The 18,059-nt window shown below is 59.3% G+C and overlaps 1 protein-coding gene across 1 annotated transcript in view; it reads right to left on the bottom strand.

Annotated features, from left to right (window-relative positions):
• The window catches only part of TMEM132E (transmembrane protein 132E), a 36,463-nt gene that overhangs the window by 8,169 nt on the left and 10,235 nt on the right, over positions 1-18,059 (bottom strand). The window contains exons 2-5 of the mRNA XM_026861855.1: positions 17,425-17,497; positions 4,997-5,894; positions 3,957-4,097; positions 135-327 (exon numbers count right to left, since the gene is read on the bottom strand). Of these exons, the coding sequence (XP_026717656.1) occupies positions 135-327; positions 3,957-4,097; positions 4,997-5,894; positions 17,425-17,497 (1,305 nt within the window). The remainder of the gene's footprint in view (positions 1-134; positions 328-3,956; positions 4,098-4,996; positions 5,895-17,424; positions 17,498-18,059) is intronic.

The following is an 18,059-nucleotide window of genomic DNA, read 5'->3' as shown; positions in this document are numbered from 1 at the left end:
GGGCTGGGGGGTGGGAGGTAGGGGTGTATAGGTGCTACAGGGCAGATGGGCTGGTGGGAAATACCTCAGGGGAACCCAACCCAATCCCCAATATCAAATCGGATAAAGTAAGCAGAGGGCAGGAGCCCACTCACCATGGCCAGGGGCACGATGGCCCTGATGTCCCTCTGGATGACCGTCAGCTCCGTCACCACCTTCTCCAGGTCGGGCGGGGGGTTGCGGCCCCGGTAGTCGATGTGCCACATGATGCGGCGTGTCACCGACTGGCTGGTGAAGTTCTCCATCTCGAAATCCAGCTGCATAATCTCAGAGGAGGAGTCCCCGTCCCTGGGCAGGGGGACGGGCGGGGGAGGCGGTGAGCTGGGTGCCCCAGGCCCTGCAGGTGCCCCGGGGATCAGCAGAGCATCCCTGGCAGGTCTCTTTTCGGTTCCCCCACGCCTGCTGGGGGGACTGTGCTGTGGGTGCCACCACGATGCTTGATCCCAAAAACAGCAGCCCCGATCCCCAACTCTACCAGGGGCTGCTCCAGTGGGAGCCTGCAGATTCTGATGGGAATCCTCCCCGTGGGAGAGAACTGCATTTCACTGCCTCACCCCAACAGGAGAAAAACCTCAGCGGCGCAGGCAGGCACTCTCCCAAGGCTGCTGGGTGACTGATTATCACAGGGTCAGTGTGTGGCCACAGCCCCAGGGGATGGCAGGTGGCTGCAGGTGCTGCCCTCATGTCCTCAGCTCTGTCTTCCCGGCAGCACTGCCAGATTTACCACCCCGGGCTGCTGCCACCAGCATGCTCATCTCATGCAGGTCAAACCCCAAGTGTCCCACACCCAGGAGGGCAGTGTGCTCAGAGATGGCAAGTAAGTCCCTCTACTGGAGTCCAGCCCAAGCTGTTGACTCTACAGACCCTTCCAAGGGGATCACATGGGGAAACTGAGGCACGGGAGAAAGAGGCTCAACCACAGACAGTAGATGGGACAGCACTAAGCTGGGACTTGGGGTAGGGCTGTCCCAAGCCTGCACGGGCAGCCATGGGATGGATGGGATGGATGGGCAGGGGATGAGGGAGGTAGACAGGACCCCAAAACCCCACACATTTAATGCTGCTGCTGAGGACAGCAGGACCCAGAGCTAACGGACAGGGAGTGAACTCTGGGGCATCCCTGAGACAGGACGGGATGAAGAGGCTGCACGCTGCCAAATCTGGCACATAGTGCCAGTCTAAGGGGACGCGGGGACTCAGCAGCTGGTGTCCCTTGTCCTCTGTGTCATGTCCTGGACACAGGCTGACAGCAGCTGCATAGATCACTCTCCCATCCCTATGAGCAAACCTCCCCAGATGCAATCCTGCCCTCCCATCTCTGCATCCAACCTACAAATGCCTTGGGGGGACTCAAGGTTCAAACCCCTGCCAAGTCAAACTTCTCCAATGCTCCCCAAAAACAGAGCATCCCCAAAGGGACACCCTAGAGCCCCCGCCAACCACCAAGCCAGCAAAAGCCCCCCCAGAACAGAAGGCGGGAGGGGAACAAGGAAAGGTGAAATCCCTATGGAGGGGGAGCCAGGACTGGATCTGCTCTCATCTCACAGTATAGCATCCCCTGAGAACATCCCATCGATCTGCGGGTGCAGGATACAGCCAGGTTTCTCTCTGAGAAATATATAATGAGCGAAAGGGAGCAGAGGAAGAGGAGAGCAAGAAGCCAGGGCTGCTCCAGGCAATGGCAAGCCCTGCTCCCACAGTGGGGCTTTGCAGCAGAGCTGCTGTGCGATGGCTGGTGGGGTTCTGCTGGGACTTTGTGCCCCCAAGGCAGCTATGGGGGTGCAAGGGGAATCGCCAAAGGCCATCCGGACTAAAGAAGGGGATTTGGCTGCTCGGTGCCTCTTCCAAGGCAGAAGTATTAAATACAGCTGCAAAGAGCCAGGTTCAAAGGTGAGCCAGAGCTGCGTCTTCATGCCAGAGGCAGTTTGATGCTGGGACTCCTCACCATGGGGTGCCCCCAGGCATCCAAGAAGCCCTGTCAGGGGCCAGGCACCAGACATCTTCTATCCTCCCCAAGTATTGTCTGCTCTCAGCCACAGCGGACACAAGAGTGGGGCTGCCCAGATTGGGGGAATAATTTAGGATGCAGCTGCTGGGGTGCAAACCATCCAAAATAGGCCATTATCACCCCAAAGCTCAGGACCCTCGCCCTCTCCCTACACAGCCAGCACTACCAAAAGCCCCCAGAGCCCTGTCGAAACAAACTCCTCCGGCTGCACAGCCTGGAGGGCAACACAGCTTTGAGTCATTCATACCCTCCATTCTGTTAATATTTGATGGAGTTGTTTGTCTAAAAGGTGATTGTAATCACTTTAAATTCATTCTCCGTCTCTAACCTTTCCAGGCTGATTTGAAGCGGCGGCAGCAGACAGGGAGAGGGGGAAGGGGGAGAGAATCTCGCTGCCGGCAGGTCTGGCAGCCACGAGCAGGGATGCTGGGGTGGCCGTGCAGAGGGTGGTTGGCTTCTGGCCCTGGGGACCTCTGATGTCAGCCACAGGGCTGCAGGCTTGGATGCCACGGCTGCATTCTGTGTTGAAGCACTGGTGTGGGGTAAAGGAAAATCCACCCTCCGGGTAAGCCTTCTGGAGGGGTTTTCTGCAGACAGCTTTTGAGCTCACGTTCAAAGCAGTCAGAGCTGAGGATGATCTCTGTTCTGTAAGAGCTCGTCCCCAGCTTCACTCAGTCTGGGTGGAGGGCAGAGATACGGGGAAGATTTCCAATGCAGAGGGCAGGAATGGCTCAAGCACATCAACTCACTTTAACGCAGCTCCTGGAGACACTTGTCAGCCCTTGCCCAAAGACACAGTGATGGCCACACCACAGCCTGGGAACAACTGCTTGCCAGCACTTCAGAGTCTTTGCTGTTGCTGGTTTTGATCCCGTGCCCATCCCCTGCCCTTGCTCGTCGTGTCCTGCCCACGTGGCTGCAGGGAGTAAAGCTGCCCCTCACCCTTGCAGCCCCTGCGTGCTCACAGGCATCTTCCCTTCGCCAGGCTGAGCAGCCTCTGGGTCTTTAACTCGGCTTTGTGGGTCCTCACCCCTTTAGATAATTCTCACTTCTGACCCCTGGACTCTCCTCAACTGACCCAAGCATTTCCTGGAGCCCCAGGAGTGGGCATCATCCGTGTGTCGAGCAGGGCAGAACTGGCTCTGCCCATCTCAGGTGCTACCTTGGTTCGTGCTCTCTATCCAACACTCATCCATCACCTCGGGGGCCAGACGGGACCTTGCCTGGGAACCACTCCCCTTCCTTCCCTGAGACACCAGGATACTCAGCAAACAGCTGACTATCATGGTATTAAAACTTCTTAAAAATTTAAAACACTTCCACCCCAAACTGGGAGATTCTCCACGGCTTCACAATTCAGCCCCAAAATTCACGACGTGTGCCCACCAGCATCTGGCAGGGCCAAACAATCCCAGCTCAGAGCCAGGGATGCAGCTGCTAAATGGTATCGATGACTTACAAGCACTTTACTCAAGCCCCAGCCTGGTCACCTGTGCTGAGCATAGAGCAGATTCCACCTGAACGCAGGACCTCACACAGCTGCCTGCCTGACCACAACCTGCCCACCTCAGGCCACAAATCCCACCTTCACCCACCCTTTAGCCAGCTGCACGGTGCCAGCCGAGGTTAAAAAACACACACAAAATGAAGCCCCTTCCCACATCAGCGCAGGAGTTACCCCAGCCTCAGATGGACTCAGAGTTTGACCCCAAAACTGCTCAAGTCCCACAGTCCAGGCTGTGCACTCCCGTGCCTCAGTTTCCCCCATCAGCACCCAAGTGGCACCGCAGCCAACCAGGCAACCAGGATGGGGATGAAGGGAGAGCCCCTTTAGGCCAAACCCCAGCAATTTCCACAACACCCCCAGGGCTGAGGGAGGGGGATAAGGGGGACAAGGGGGACCCCCTACCTGGGCCCATCACCGTCCACCCTGGCCACGTCGACAGTGGCAGTGGAGTGTTTGCCGCCCGTCAGCAGCTCCGAGCTCACCAGCCACTGCCCGTTCCTCGACTTGGTGCTGAGCAGGTTGACACCTTTCTTGGCCTTCACCCTGTGGAGAGCAACGATCAGGGCCAGACCCTCACCCTCAGATGCCCCTGGACCCCCCTGCAGTCCCCTGCCATGGGTGCAGGGGGACTTTTTGTTCCCAACCCCTCCTGGCTTCAGCAATCTCACCCCAGGTCCCAGGTTCTCTTTTATATGGGATTTTGTCCCCCCTCCCCATCACCCGTCCAGCAGGATTTTGGTCCCCCAGCCCCAGTGCTGCCCCCCCAGGGCAGTAACACCCCTGTGGGGCTGGGCACCCCTGGGGTAAAGGAGGGGAGACCCTCAAGTGCCACATCCTTGTGCCAGGAGCTCACTGCTGGCCCTGGTAAATGCCCTTTGAAGAGATGGGGCCAGGGCTTATCCCCTCATCCTTAGGGACATGCAGCAAAGAGGGTCCCCACACACAATTCCCGGTACCGGGGTGCTCAGCACCTCCTGCCCACTGCCCCATCCTGCTCTCACCCCGGCTCTGGAGCAGGATGGGGGAGGACATGGGGAGCCCCCACTCACTCTGCAGCAGCCCCATGGCTGTACTGCACCTCATCCCCAGAGTGGCTGTGAGCAAACCCACATCTGCTGGCAGGGCCCTCCCAGTGCAACTGGGAGCACTGGGAGGGTGAAGGCATCAGTCCATAGTGGTGATGCAGAGAAGGAAACTCTGAATGGAGAGCCCTGCCCTGCCCTTCCCTCCAAAAAACTCCCACTGCAAGGCCTCAAAACATTGCAAAACCATGTGGCAGCTGCTCCTCTAGCCTCTCTCACCTTCACAAAGCCCCACCAGACCCAGACCAGGTCCCAGCAGGTCTCATAAACATAACACACCCTCCCCATCCCCTCCCAGCCAAAACACCCACCCCCTCAAAAGGCGGCTGTTCGCAGAGCGGGGGCACCCCGAGACCTCACCTGAGCGTGAAATGCTCCACGGTGGAGTTGGACATCAGGTAGAGGAGGATGCTCAGCACCTCACCGGGCTTGAGGGGCTTGTCGGGCAGGCGGATGAAGATGTTGCCATCCAGTCGGTGCTCCTGCATGGGCTGCCCGAGGAGGGGCTGCAGGAGGCTGACGCTGCCAATGCGCAGCAGCGGGTGCTGCGTGGGACCCTCGGTCCTGGCCCCCCCAGCCCCCCGGCGGGGGACCGTCTCCCCAAGGCACTGGCCCGCCCCGTCGGGGGCATGCAGGGTGTAGTACAACTCGGCTTGCTGGCTCTCGCCCGGCACCTCCAGGCTCTCAGGGCTCTTCCGCCGGCCCAGCGGCACAGCCGCAGGGCCGAACCAGGCGTGGGGCAGCTCTGCCTGCACCAGGCACATGGCCAGGCTGCCCCGCAGGCGACACGAGCTCTTGATCTCACGGGCGTCGCGGAAAGCGTGGAGCTGCACGCAGGGCAGCCGGTCAGTGACGTCAAAGTCATCCCAATCCCGGCCGGCTACGTAGAAGAGCACTTGGACCACGGGCTGGTTAGCCACCAGGCGGGGCTGGATGATGAAGGCGCGCACCTTCCAGTTGACGGTGAGGCGGTCGGGGACCTCCAGGGTGCTGGAGGGCTGCAGCTGCTCCTTGGGGAGCACCAGCCCCGTGCTGAAGGGCCCCAGAGTGACGTTGAGGACGGGCAGCTCCTTGGTCTGGAAGACGACGAAGGGCTCAGCACGTTGCAGGGGGGTGCTGCTGTTGCCCATCGGGCTGGCTCCCGCCTCCTTGAGGAAGAAGGCCAAGCGGGTGTTGGACAGGCGGTAGCTCACGGGCAGCGTGATGGCACCAGGGAGCTCAGCGGGCTCGGGGCTGGGGGCTGGCCCCTTGGCATGGGCTGCAAAGGGGATGGAGAGCACAGGTTAGTGTGGTACATCCCCCTCCAGAGCATCTCCTGAGCCCGAGAGCAGGGAGAAGAGACCCAGGCAGGAGGAGACCAGCCCCATGGCAAGGATAAGCTGGTGCTTCAGCCTCCAGACCCCTTGCAAGGGCAGCGAGAGTCTGGCTGGGTTTCTCTCCTGCAAACCAAAACCACAGAAAGCCTCCCCAGGACCTCGGGCATCGTTGTGATTCCCAGCGGGTGGCTCCAGCCTCACCAAACCCACCTTCAGCACGGGATGAGCCACCCAGCAAGGAGGGATGCTCAAAAGCTGCCCAAGGCTGGGCCAGGGCATGTTGAAGCCACATCCAAGCTCAGTGTTGCCCCTGGGGAGCCCGACGCACTGGGCACCCACCCCAGCACCCATGCCAAGGCACCAGCTGAAACAGCACGGATCCACTCGTAGAAATAGGGCATAACTGGCTACACCCCTGCTTCAAATGTGAGGAGAAAAGGAAGCTGAGTTTCTCCAGAGGCTTGTTAACAAAACTTAGGTAGGCCCAGGCTAATTTTTGGATGGCATATCCCACCAAGTATCTATGATCGAGGCTTTTCTCCTGCTTTTAGATTCCAGATCACAAGGGGAAGGTGCCTAAATCGTCTCCTTCGCCCCAGATCTGCTCTGTCCCCAGGAGCTACCTGTAAAGGCAGTGTCACAGCCTGTCTGTCACTCATCACCCACCCAGGGGTGTCACCCACATGGTGCCACCCCTGAGCTCCAAACGTGACCCAGACCTAATTTTTCCAGGCACGGACACAATCTGGTGAAAAAGTGATTAAGATGATGTTGGTGCCACCTTGTGCAAACCCCAGCAGCACCCAGGTCTGATGGCCCTTAGGAAATCCCTTTTGTCCTTCATTTTGTCCATTTTGCCTTAAAAAAAAAATAAACACCACACAGGCAGAGCAGGCAGCCCCTGTGCAGGCAGCACATGCTCCCATGGGCTGGAGCCGCCCGAGACCCTCAGAGGGAGCTGGCTACCCCCCTGCTGCGGCCAGCAAGCAAAGAGAAACCCCACGAAAATCTTTCTGCTCAAGTAGATGCTGCGAGAGGGGGTCAGTGCGGAGCCAGGCCGACGGCACGTGCTGCGCCGGCAGCTGCGGGAGCCTGGAAGACATCTCAAGGTCTTCGCATCCGCCAGCGGCTGCCAGCAATTCCCAGGAGGCCTGGGTGTCTCCCCCCACCCCCTCGGCTCTCCACCAGCCCCCCGCATCCCTCGTTCCCCGTGCTGATTGCAACTGCTCCCAGGCGGCTCCCAAGCAGGAGAGCCCAAATTACTTGTGTCAAACGGCGGCAAAAGGCGCTGATGTGACGGCTCAGCCCTCTCCCCAGCGGGGGCTTTGAAGCGTGCTGGGACCCTGGGGCTTTCCCCAGGCGAGAGCACGGTCTTGGCCACGGCTGAAGGGGGAGCAGGACCCCACAGCCCCCCTGAGGACCTCTCTGCTGTGGAGCACAGGGGAGTTGAGCAGCTTAGAGGGCTCATAAAAGGATTAGCACCCACTACAGGGACGGGCAGCGTCTGCAGCTATACTGCCTGGGATGAAACTCGTCTGGGAGCCAGGCAGAGCATTCCCTGGAGCTGATGGAGGTTGGGGACATGCTGCCAGCATCACCAGTGGGGTCACCGTGCCCCCACCACCATGGGCATAGCTCCAGCGCCTGCCCTGCTAACCCTGCTCCTGTCAGCTGCTGAGCCTGTCCCGCTCTGCTTCCCCACCCCAGAGAGCCCAGGAGCTGGAGGAGAGGCGCAGCCCCAGGAAGCACCCATGGGTGCCACTCTGCTCAGAAATAGCCACCAGTGAGGAGCTTTCTGCTCCCCTGGCTCACGGAGATTGATTTCTGCTGAGAAACATGAAGGTTCGCATCCTCCCTGCAGCCCGGCTGACACAGCCACTGCTGCTCCTGCCACCCCCAGCAATTAGGAAAGGGGATTTTTTGCAAAGCATGAGACTATTTGAGGAAAAGGATCCACCAGCTGGAGCGACACGAGCCTGACCGCTTGGGCGAGATACCGGCAGGACGAGGGAGGCGCGGGCAGCCCAGGAAAGAGGCTCTTAACTGACTTACCAAAACAGTGGCAGTTTTTATCCCTTAAAAACCTCTGGGGTTTGGGGAGGGATCAGATCATTTCACGAAGAAAATATACCCAAAAACCACCCAACTCAGTGCCCAGCATGGCTCTGAGCAAAACCCAACCTTGGGACAGTGCAAAACGGCTGGTGTCATCACCTGTCCCTCCGAGGGGAGATGCCCTGTGCCACCCCAGCAAGTGCCCAGCGAGGGGCACCCGCCACCACCCACTGTGCTGGGAGGGCAAAACCAGCCACTTTTTTGTCAGCAATTTGGCACCCAGCCTCAGCTCGTGGCTCAAACCCTCAGCCCGAGCCCCCAGCAACCATCTCCTTCCTCCTTGCCGTGGGGATTCACTGATGGCAAGTAAGGGTTGCACACCGGGGAGGGGGGGGCAAGGAAAGCCCCTCTCCTCCCTGCAGCCAAGCAGAGGAGATATCTGCGGGGGACCCTGCTCAACTCAGAGAAGCCACCACGGCAGCTGGCAACTCGGTGTGGCCAAGCCCTGCTACAGTGGGCACACCCAGGGTGGCCCTGGCACCGAGCCCACGCACAGACCTGCACCCCGGCCACGGGGAGGGAGGGAGCACAGACGGAGATTAACGCCACGGTCACGATTAGTTCAGCGCAGGCGGATTGCCGGCACCCAGAGAAGCTATTTCCTTCCACAGACAAAATGCATTTAAATGATGCTATAATCTGTCGCCAGGAGGGGGACGGGACCGGCGCCTCCATTCCTTGGCCATAAACTCATCCTGCCGGGAGAGGGTCTAACCCAGCTGTATCCAGCCCGGGGTGGGTGCAGGGTGGGTCACAGCCCAGCCCGAGCCTCTGCCCCACAGAGGGACAGAGGGTGGGGAGGGAAGGAGAAGGGAGGAAGGAGATGCATGGTTCTGTGGATGCATGGCTGCTGGCTAGGCAGCGGGGAAGAAAGGGTGGATAAGGATAGAGGAACCAGCAGAGAGAACAGAGGGTGCATGGATGGATGGACAGACAGGAGATGGGCAGACTGGAAACGGCTGGACAGCAAGAGCATAGCTCTAGGGAGAGGAGGCAATGGATGGAAGGATGGAGGGACAGCACAATGGCTCAGGGGACAGAAGGAATCACAGATGGAAGGAAGGACGGACAGCACAACAGCTCGGAGGTGGAAGGAAGATAGATGGAAAGATGGACAGACAAGCAAAACAGCTCAGGAGACTTCAGTCCCCACATTCCTGCCCCCAGCCCCTGCCCTGGTTTCTAGCAGCCCCCGGGGGGGAAGGTGGCTCCCATGCCCCCACCTCTGCCTGGGTTTGGGAGGACAGAAGGGTTAAGCCCCGGTCGCTGCTCTGCTCTGCAGCCCACTGCAGTTAACGGGATTTGTAGAGCCTGACCTGCATTCCTGGGTTTATTAGGCCAGCGCAGAGGGGACCGTATGGTCCCTTCCACCCTCGCAGCTCAGCACTGCAAGCAAACCAGCAGATCTCTGTGCGTGGCCGGGCTCTGGCTGGCCTGGGGGCTGCCTGGCCCCCCCGGGCTGAGGAACCACCCCAGCCCCACAGCGGGATGGGACGGGTCTCCTGTGTGTCACCTTATTCCCATCCCAAGGCAGCCCACAGGGAGCTGGGGTGACTGACCCACAGTGGGGAGAGGGGGGAAGAGAGGGATGAAAATGCACAATTGTTGGTGACCCCCTCAACGAGCCCCCACATCTGTCCAGCCAGATGTGCCCCACACCAGCTGCAGCCACGTGGCCAGGTGGGCCAAGCCGCTCCCCCAGCCCGTGAGGGCATGTGGGGACAGTAGCAGCACCCTCCAGCCATGCCTTAAAGTCAAGACAACCCCCCACCAGCCAAGGGGTCTTGATGCCTCTGGGGATCTGCAGCACCAAAAGCCCCTCCCTGTCCCCCTTGGTGAGGGCCCCAGCACAGAGTTTCACTGGCCACCTCCTGCTGTCGCCCCTGCTGGGGGATGCTGGGGTCAGACAGATAGACATACGGGAGAAGAGGCTGACAGACAGACTGGACGTAGCTACAGCTGGTGGGGGATGCTGGCTCCTTCACCCTCCCTTCTAGCCCCAAACCCTCAGCAAACAGGGCATGGCGGGGACTGTGGCTTGGCCCCTCCATCCTGCTCCTGCTGCAGCCTCACCAGCCCCATCCCTGCTCCCACCCACCATCCCGAGGCTGAAGAGCCTCCTCCTCTTCCCCTTATCCAGCACTGAGTGCTGAGCTCCAGCTTAGCCCCAGCTGTCTGCCATAGGGATCACTTTAGCCACACTCCGGGGGGGGACCTTTATCCTGGCTTATCCCACAGGATGTGGTGGGGGGTTCTCAGCATGTATATCCCCACTTAGCAGGGGAAGAGCATATAGGAAAAATCTCTGTAGGAGAAGACGACAGAGGGGAGGTTTGAGGTCACGCCAGGAGGGTTAAAATCTCTCATGGTGTTAATGGGCAGTGCGGGGGGCTTGGTGCATCAGTGGGCACCAAACTCAGCTCCAGGGAGATGCTGAAATACCGGTGACGTGGGACACCAGCCCTGGTCACCCCAGCTCCTGTTAGGCCACCGCCACACACCATGGCCACTGCCCGTGGTGGGTCTGCCTGGCCCCCCAGCTCCCATCCCACCATGGAAAAAGCCAGGAAAGACATCCCTAAAGCGATGACTTGAGCTGACACGATGGTGAAACCCACACTAAACACACAGGGAGTGATGGAGGGGCCGGGGCAGGGAGCTGTGTTACTGTCCCTCACAGAGGGATTCACGCTGTCTTCAAGCACAGTTCAGGACTCCTTTGTAGGAATTTCACTGGGATTTGGCCACCAGCCTGGCCACAGGATGAAAAGGTCCATTGGATCCCACCAGTGGTCCAAGGCTCCAGCACCCTGTAAGGTACAGCACCCTGGGGCACAGCTACTGCCTCCAGATCTCTGCAAACACAGGGGATGCTTCTCCCTGACACACAACAGCATCCCTCCCGCAGGACTGCCGGGACCACCAGCCACGCTGAAACCGCTACTGCTCCCATGCCCCCGCACCCCACCCCACAGCCGGGCTGAACCAGGGAGACAAGGGTAGGACATGCTGCTGCCTCCATTTCCCCACATGGGCCAGATAAGGTGATGGGGTCACCCAAAGCAGAGAGCTAGGGGACCGTGGCAAAACCCCACAGCTCCCGAGGAGGATGTCCAGCCCAGCTGTTCCCCGCCAGGCCACCAGCACAAATGTCCCAACCCGTGTTTTGTTTAAACCAGCCTAAAGCCACTGCGCTCCCCCAAGCAGCCTGCGGGTCCCCAGCCGAGGAGGCTTCAGCACCCCAGCACCTGCTGGTCCAGGCTTTGCTATCAGGGCCAAGCACAAAGAGGAAACACAGGCAACAATGGCCCCAAATGCTGGCTATGTCCCACATCTGGAGCTCCCAGAGATGTCCCACACCTGCAGCTCCCACAGCTGGATGCCCTAGAGAAGGGCCAGGCTTGCAGGCCATCTTCCCACCCATCCCAGGAACAGCCATCACACCCATCCCTTTCTGATTTCCAACACATTATACTCCCACCCAAGTCGGGTCAGCACCTCCAAACACCCTAAAAAACAACCAAGAAGGGAAACAGAGGCCTCTACGCCTCAGCCTCCACTCTAAACTCAGCCCTAACACGAGCCCCATTCCACTCCACGCTTCCACGGAAAAATACAGCCAGTAATAAAATACAAGCCAAAATTAGAAAATACAGGTGGGCCCCTCATGGAAACCTTCAAAATGTTTCCCAGCAGTCAGAGTCTTGAAAATTGTTTTCAACAACATAAAAGACAGCAAGCTCTCCCTTCCCGCTGACATGCTGAGAGCCTTCACCTCCAGTCCCAGCTAATTGGAACTCAATTAAGTGAATAATTGTTACAAATGTAAAATTACCTTCCCTCGGTGCCTGGCAGTGAGGCACCCCGGCTGCGGCCACGAGGAAGAGGGGAGCACAGGGAGCTCCTGGCCCCCAGCTCTGCCCACAGCCACAGCGGTGACGGGGCAACAGGGCTGGGAAGGTCCGTGGCACCAAGGGCCCAGGAGGTTAAACTGGTCCAGGCTTCCCAGATCCAGATAGGAACTGGGTGGGTGCTGGCCAGGAAAAGCAAATCAAGTCTTCCTGTGAGCGGCAGCGCTGCCTCAAGAGTGGATTCTCTAGTGCCTAATGCAGGGTTGTGCTTATGCTTGGTGGGCACTGCTGGATTCTCCTTTCCTTGAGACTTCTCCCTCTCCAAAAGGTCCAGCCTAGCTTCATCAGCAGAAGCAATAAGAAATGCTGGTGAGACTCAGCTCCAGGCCAGCACGCAGCCTGTATTTCGGGGCTGGCAGCACTAAGCAAAAGGGAACCATCCCAGCACCACACCAGACTGTGGTGCTGAGCTCTGCATTTCCCCCAGGAAATTATTAAAAGGTACGGGGGGGAAAAAAAGCAAGGAACCTAAAGGAATAAATAAACATGGCCTAAATGGGATGTGCTGTGCAGAGGCGCAGCCTGCCATAAATTCCTAGAGCAGCCAAGGCTTTTACGCGGCAGCTACTTTAGAGCAATTTCCACAAATCACGGGAAGGGACAGGCCAGGGGACAGGAGGAGAGGACCTTTACGGAGGAGGAAGAAAAATGAAGAAATTAATTAAACAGGGGCGTGGGGGAAAGGGATGAGGAAGTGCCTGACCACGAATGTCCATAGGGATGCCCAGGGGCTCCAAAGGTAGAGGGGATGGAGAACAGCCTTGGGATAAAGCCGGCAGCCCCTGGCCCCCAGCACATGCTGTGGGGGTTCCTGGGCTGGGGCCTCCCCCATACTGGGTCTCCTCCATGTCAGGAGCTGGGAACAGCCCCCCAGCAGCAGGTGGGCATGGACGCTTTCCCCAAATAACCCCCTTAGGGACCCGAAGTGAGAGGACAGACAGCAGGGGAGAGCCCCAAACCCCTCAGGAAGCAGAGACAGGACAGAAGCTCCTGAGGGAGAAGCCCCCAGCATCACAGTGTGGGGGCAGAGGCAATGCAATGACCCCCCCAAAGTCGCATGTCCTGCTCAGAACCCCCTGTCCCCCTCTCTGCCCCCTCCCACCATGGCCAGGAGCAGGAACATCTTCCCAGCACCCTCCAAATCTGACACCAAACATGCCCACCTGGCTGTGCCTTCCCTCCCCACTGCAACCGCCACCCCAGGCTGTCCCAAGTGACACGTTTCAGACTGATAAGATGCCAAATAATTTCCCCCCCCCGGTAACGTGTATCAGGCTGTGTTCAGAGCCAGAGCGGGATTCAATTCCAGAGGCACCCAAGGAACGCAAGGAACCACAGATAAACCCAATCCCAGGCCCCAGAGCCAGGGCTGGGGTCCCCCATCCACCCCAGAAGCAGGGCTGGGGACTTCACCAGCTCAGCACTTCGCTACCCAGCAAAGCAGCCCCAGCACCAAACCCACACAGCTCTGACACATCCCCTTCCTTTTTGAATTTAGCTGGTACCCAGGAGGAGTGAACCCAGCAGCCACACTGAGCTGGCAGGGGTGGGCAGTGCATTTCCAATCTTATTTATCTTCAAGAGGGAAAACATAGCTTTTCCTTAACATTAAATTAAAAATTAATTAACAACTTTTGCCAGTCCTGGGGAAGAGCCCAGTCAGGCCAAGCCCGTTTAATCAGGGCCAAACCTGCCCCACTGACTCTTGCAGGAGGTGGGAGGTGACAGCACCTGTAAGCGGGGTCAAAGCCACCCCAGCAGCACCCGCTCGGCTTTTAGCTGAGCTATTGAAAAATCAAGGATGGCAAATACTGTCCAAGTGATGGGAAAATGCTCACCAGCAGGAGACAGTGGCTTCATCAGAAGATTGCGAATTGCCTTGATTGTGGTATCCGCCTGGGAGGCCAGAGCAGCACGCGAGGGGCTTAGCCCCCAGCCAGCAGCAAGGGACGTGTACCCAGGTGGGAGCAGCAACATGTCAGGCAACAGCTTAAGGAAAAATGAAGGGACCAGTGCCCAGGAGAGCCACATCCCAAGGACCAGCCTCTACATCCCAAATCCAGGGGTGTCCGGGGGAGAGGTGACAGTCCATAAATCCCCCAGCCTGGCTGGTGCCTCCCCCAGGGTGGGGATTCCTGGGCCACCATCAAACATGACTGGGGGATCCCATTTCTCCCAATCTTCAGGGAAATGGTGAGCTCCAGCCTCCCTTCCCCTTGGCGAGGAGCACAGGACTGGCCTCACTTTGCACCACTGACCCTTTTCTCTTTCTGGTATTGCACACAGGACAAACTCACTGGGTGGGACCCCACTCTCAAAGGCACTAGTGGGGTCCCTGGCCCCATCACTACACCCCCCACCCCAGGAGCAGTTGCCTCCCTCCCCGGGGGGCTGCTCGTTAGCAGAGCCATGTATTTAATAATAAAAGACTCTGATTAGATTAGCGAGAGTGACCTTTTCCAGATGGATGGGATGCTCACACAGCGGCAGCGACGGGCGCCGCACAGGAGGGGAATGCGCCGGCAGCTTGCTGGTGCCCCCACACGCCCATCGTGGGCTCTTCTGGCCAGGCAATTGCAAGAGCCGGAAAAAAAAATAATTCAGATTATGCCATATAAGCACCCCTCCCTCACCCATCATGCCCCTGCATCTCCCGGGATGAGGCCACGTCCTGCTCCACCTCCCAGTTAAGAGCCTGGGGGCTATGGGAGGGGATGGAGCTGGGATGTGCTGGTGGAACATCAGGGATGCTCTGCAGGGACCCGGCTGGTTAGTTTATCCTTTCATCCCCTTTTTAGGATGCAGAGAGGCTGGGCAAGGAGGGACCTCAGCAGCTGGTCACAGTGGGGTGAATTAAATAGTAGCACTCACAAAAATCCCAAAATAGCCAGATTTCTAAGATCAGCTGAGCAATCCCCAGCCAGGGCGTTTTCGCCACCCAATGCCCTGCCTCAGTTTCCCCCAGCAATGAGGAGGGCTGAGCCCAGGGTGCAGCACCGTGAACACACAGAAGGATGGTTCTGGCCGAGAGGATTAAGGCACCTCAGGCGTCTCAAAATCCTGGGGCCAAACCCCACAACTGATGCTCACCAAAATCATGGCTCGGAGGATTTCCAGCATGCTGCCGGCAGCATGCCCCAACCTCTTCTCTTTCCTCAAGCGGGTAGAAAAAAAATGCAATTTCCTGGTGGGGTGTCCAATTTCACCCCCCCATGTCCCAGCAGAAGCATCCTGCTGGAATTTAAGATATTGGGATTGAGGGAAGATGGAGGGGAACTCTGCATGATTCCCTTTTCTGCGGCACCAAAGCTAAAACTTGTGCCAGGTTTAATCCAGCTCAGAGGCCAGATCCTGTCCTCTCACACACCTGCCAGGGTGAGGAAAGATCCTATTGCCTCTTCTGGGCTCCCAGCTGGAGCTGAGGGCGCTCGGCCACCCTCAGCCCATCGGCACAGCCAGGGTGGGGGCTGTTAAATGAGCCAACGCCGGGTGTGCAGTCCCAGTTCAGGCGTTAAATGGCAAACGCGGGGTGCACGTTCCCTATCTGGCAGCGAGTTATTGCACATCTCCACCTGCTGGTCTGGAACCCCCGGCCAGGAGACACTCCGAGCCGAAATGGGGATGGGGGGTGGTTTGCATTCCCCCTGCCGGGGTTGGGGTGTGCTGGCTGGAGCCCCCCACCAGGGATGGAGCCATGGGCCACAGCATCATCCTTTACCCCCAGCCCCACTTGCCCATGGCAGGAACGAGTGGCAGGAGATAGAGGGGGAGCGGCACAGCCCTGTCCCCATGGGCAGCAGGATGGAGGTGCTGGGGCTGCAGGATCTGCCACAGGACCCTGAGCCTGCCTCGCGTGCCGGGAGAGACGCTGGATATCCCCAGCACCCCAGAACCACTGCCTCCGGGCGAGGGCTGCCTCGGGGAAAGGGGAAACTGAGGCATGCTGCAGGGACAAGGCTCAGCAGGCAGCAGAGAGAAGACGCCAAAGTCCAGGCTCAACCCCACAGACAGCCCAAGTTATTTCGTAAACCGGTGTGTAAATCCTCCCCCGTGCCGCATCCCAACAGGTCCCTCACAGCTTCGCAGCACAACCGCGCTGAGCACAAGCCACCAGCACCCCGGGGCCCCTCTCACAAGCCCCAGGGCCACCCACCCGGGGGCCATCCCACCCCGGAGGTGCCACAAAACCCCTTTCTGGAAGCAGCTGATCCGGGGCCAGCAGCCAAGCAGCTCCCGGGGCTGGCAGGAGAGTGCAGAGAGGGAGAGGCTGGTGCTAAGGGTTGCTCTTAAATAAAAAACAAAGGAAAAGAGAATAAAAAACCCTGGGCAGGAGAGCAGGGTGCTGCTTCTCCGCAGGCTGACCCCCGCCACCAGCCTGAGCGATTTGTCAGAAAGGCTGGGAGGACTCGGAGCTCTCCGTCTCCTTTTCTGGCTCCCTCCAGGACCTTTATTTGTCCAGGAAAGGCTGAAGCGGCAGCGAGGGCAGCTGTGCATCCTGGAAAGAGCCTAAAAACTCCCGGCAGCGGCTTCTCTCCCTGCCAGCTCAGGCATCCCCCCACGGCAGCGCAGCGAGCTCCAGCCCCGCATCTGGCACAGGCCCCCCTCGTCTGCTTCACACCGGCATCACCACCACGGGGACCAGCCCCCCATCCCAAGGGCCAGATTCTGCCCTGGTGTAAACCTGAGGCCTGCCCCACCGGGCCGTTGGTGTCCCAGCAGCAACAGGGGGGGCTTGGAAACGCCCAGGAGGCGATGGGGAGCGGGGAGCCGCATCCAGCCCCCGCACCGGCAGCGATTCCCGATGGATCACCCGCACGGGGATGGATGTTTCCCGTCGGCAGCGCCCCCGCCATGGGGACGCGCCGGCCCAGAGCCCCGAGTCTCACCACTGGAAGGAGATCGCGCTCCCCGCAAACCCCGAGCGCTCTGCCCAGGGAACACCCAGTCTCGGGGTACAGGGGGGGCAGCACCTGCCCCCCCAAAGGATACTGTGTAAAGCTGCGGTGCCCGCCAGCCTGCGGCATCTCTGCTCACTGCTGGGGTCACACGGTTGGGGTTTTTTTAAGGATGGAAGCCCCCTGCCAGTTCCCTGCAATGCTGTCAGCATCCTCCCACCTCCTCATTTCACCCCTGGGGGTGAGCAGCTCCCCGAGCCCCTCAAAGAGCATCAGGGGGCTGCGGATGCCCCAGCCCGAGCCCCAGAAGTGCCTCAGCCACAGGCTGCTGGTGCGAAATGGAGCCAGGCATGGTCCAGGGACCACCTCCGGCTCCGGGGGGGTCAGCTGAGCTGGACAGCGCAGCCCCCAGCCCCTGGGACATGCTGGGCTGGCAGGAGGGGCCCGAGTGGCTCCCCCCAAACTGAAAGCAGGCCCCCACTTTCCACTTGGTCAAGCCAGATGCTGGGGAGAGCCGCTTCAGCTGGAGCATCTGTGGCGCTGGGGTTTACCTGGAAACCAGCCGGAAAAGCCATCCGCAGAAAACAGCTCCGTGTCCCCCAGGGTGAGGGACCCCTCTTTGGCCTTGCTCACCAAAAAAACAAAAAGCCCCCGGCATCCCCAGGGCTTTCACCGGGGCAGGCCGGGGAGCCACCACAGCTGGGCCATGGTAACTCAGGGCAAGTGAGCCCCGGCAGCGGGGGCCCCTCTGCCCAGGGCAGCCCCAAACCCCAAGGGGGGGACCAGAAAAAAAAGCAGAGGGATAGTAGAGGCTGCACCCCCAACCCCACACCCCAAAATGATGCCCCCTCAGCAATGCTCGCCCTGTGACCCAGCACAGGCTGGGAAAGTGCCTGGGTGCGGGTCTGGGGGATAAGGGATTGGATATTCGCGGATAATACACACACACACACCACACACCACACCACCCCCCCGAATTTCCCGCTAAAGCAGCTCTGCATTAAGAAGGCAAGGGGGACACACACACACACACACGACACACGGACACCGAAGCCCCCTCACCCCATGTCCCCCCCGGCACCCCGCTCCCTGCCCGGGGAAACAACCCGCTGCAAGCGCTAGCAAGCACAAGCTGTCATTTTATTAAGCCGGGAATAAACTCTAATCTTTACCCATTTCGCTGGGG

This window comes from Athene cunicularia (genome assembly GCF_003259725.1).
Source record: "Athene cunicularia isolate RWA chromosome 19 unlocalized genomic scaffold, athCun1 chr19_part1, whole genome shotgun sequence".
Lineage (NCBI taxonomy): Eukaryota > Metazoa > Chordata > Aves > Strigiformes > Strigidae > Athene > Athene cunicularia.
Note: the sequence above shows the minus strand (reverse complement) of the source record. Positions and strands in the feature narration are given on the sequence as shown.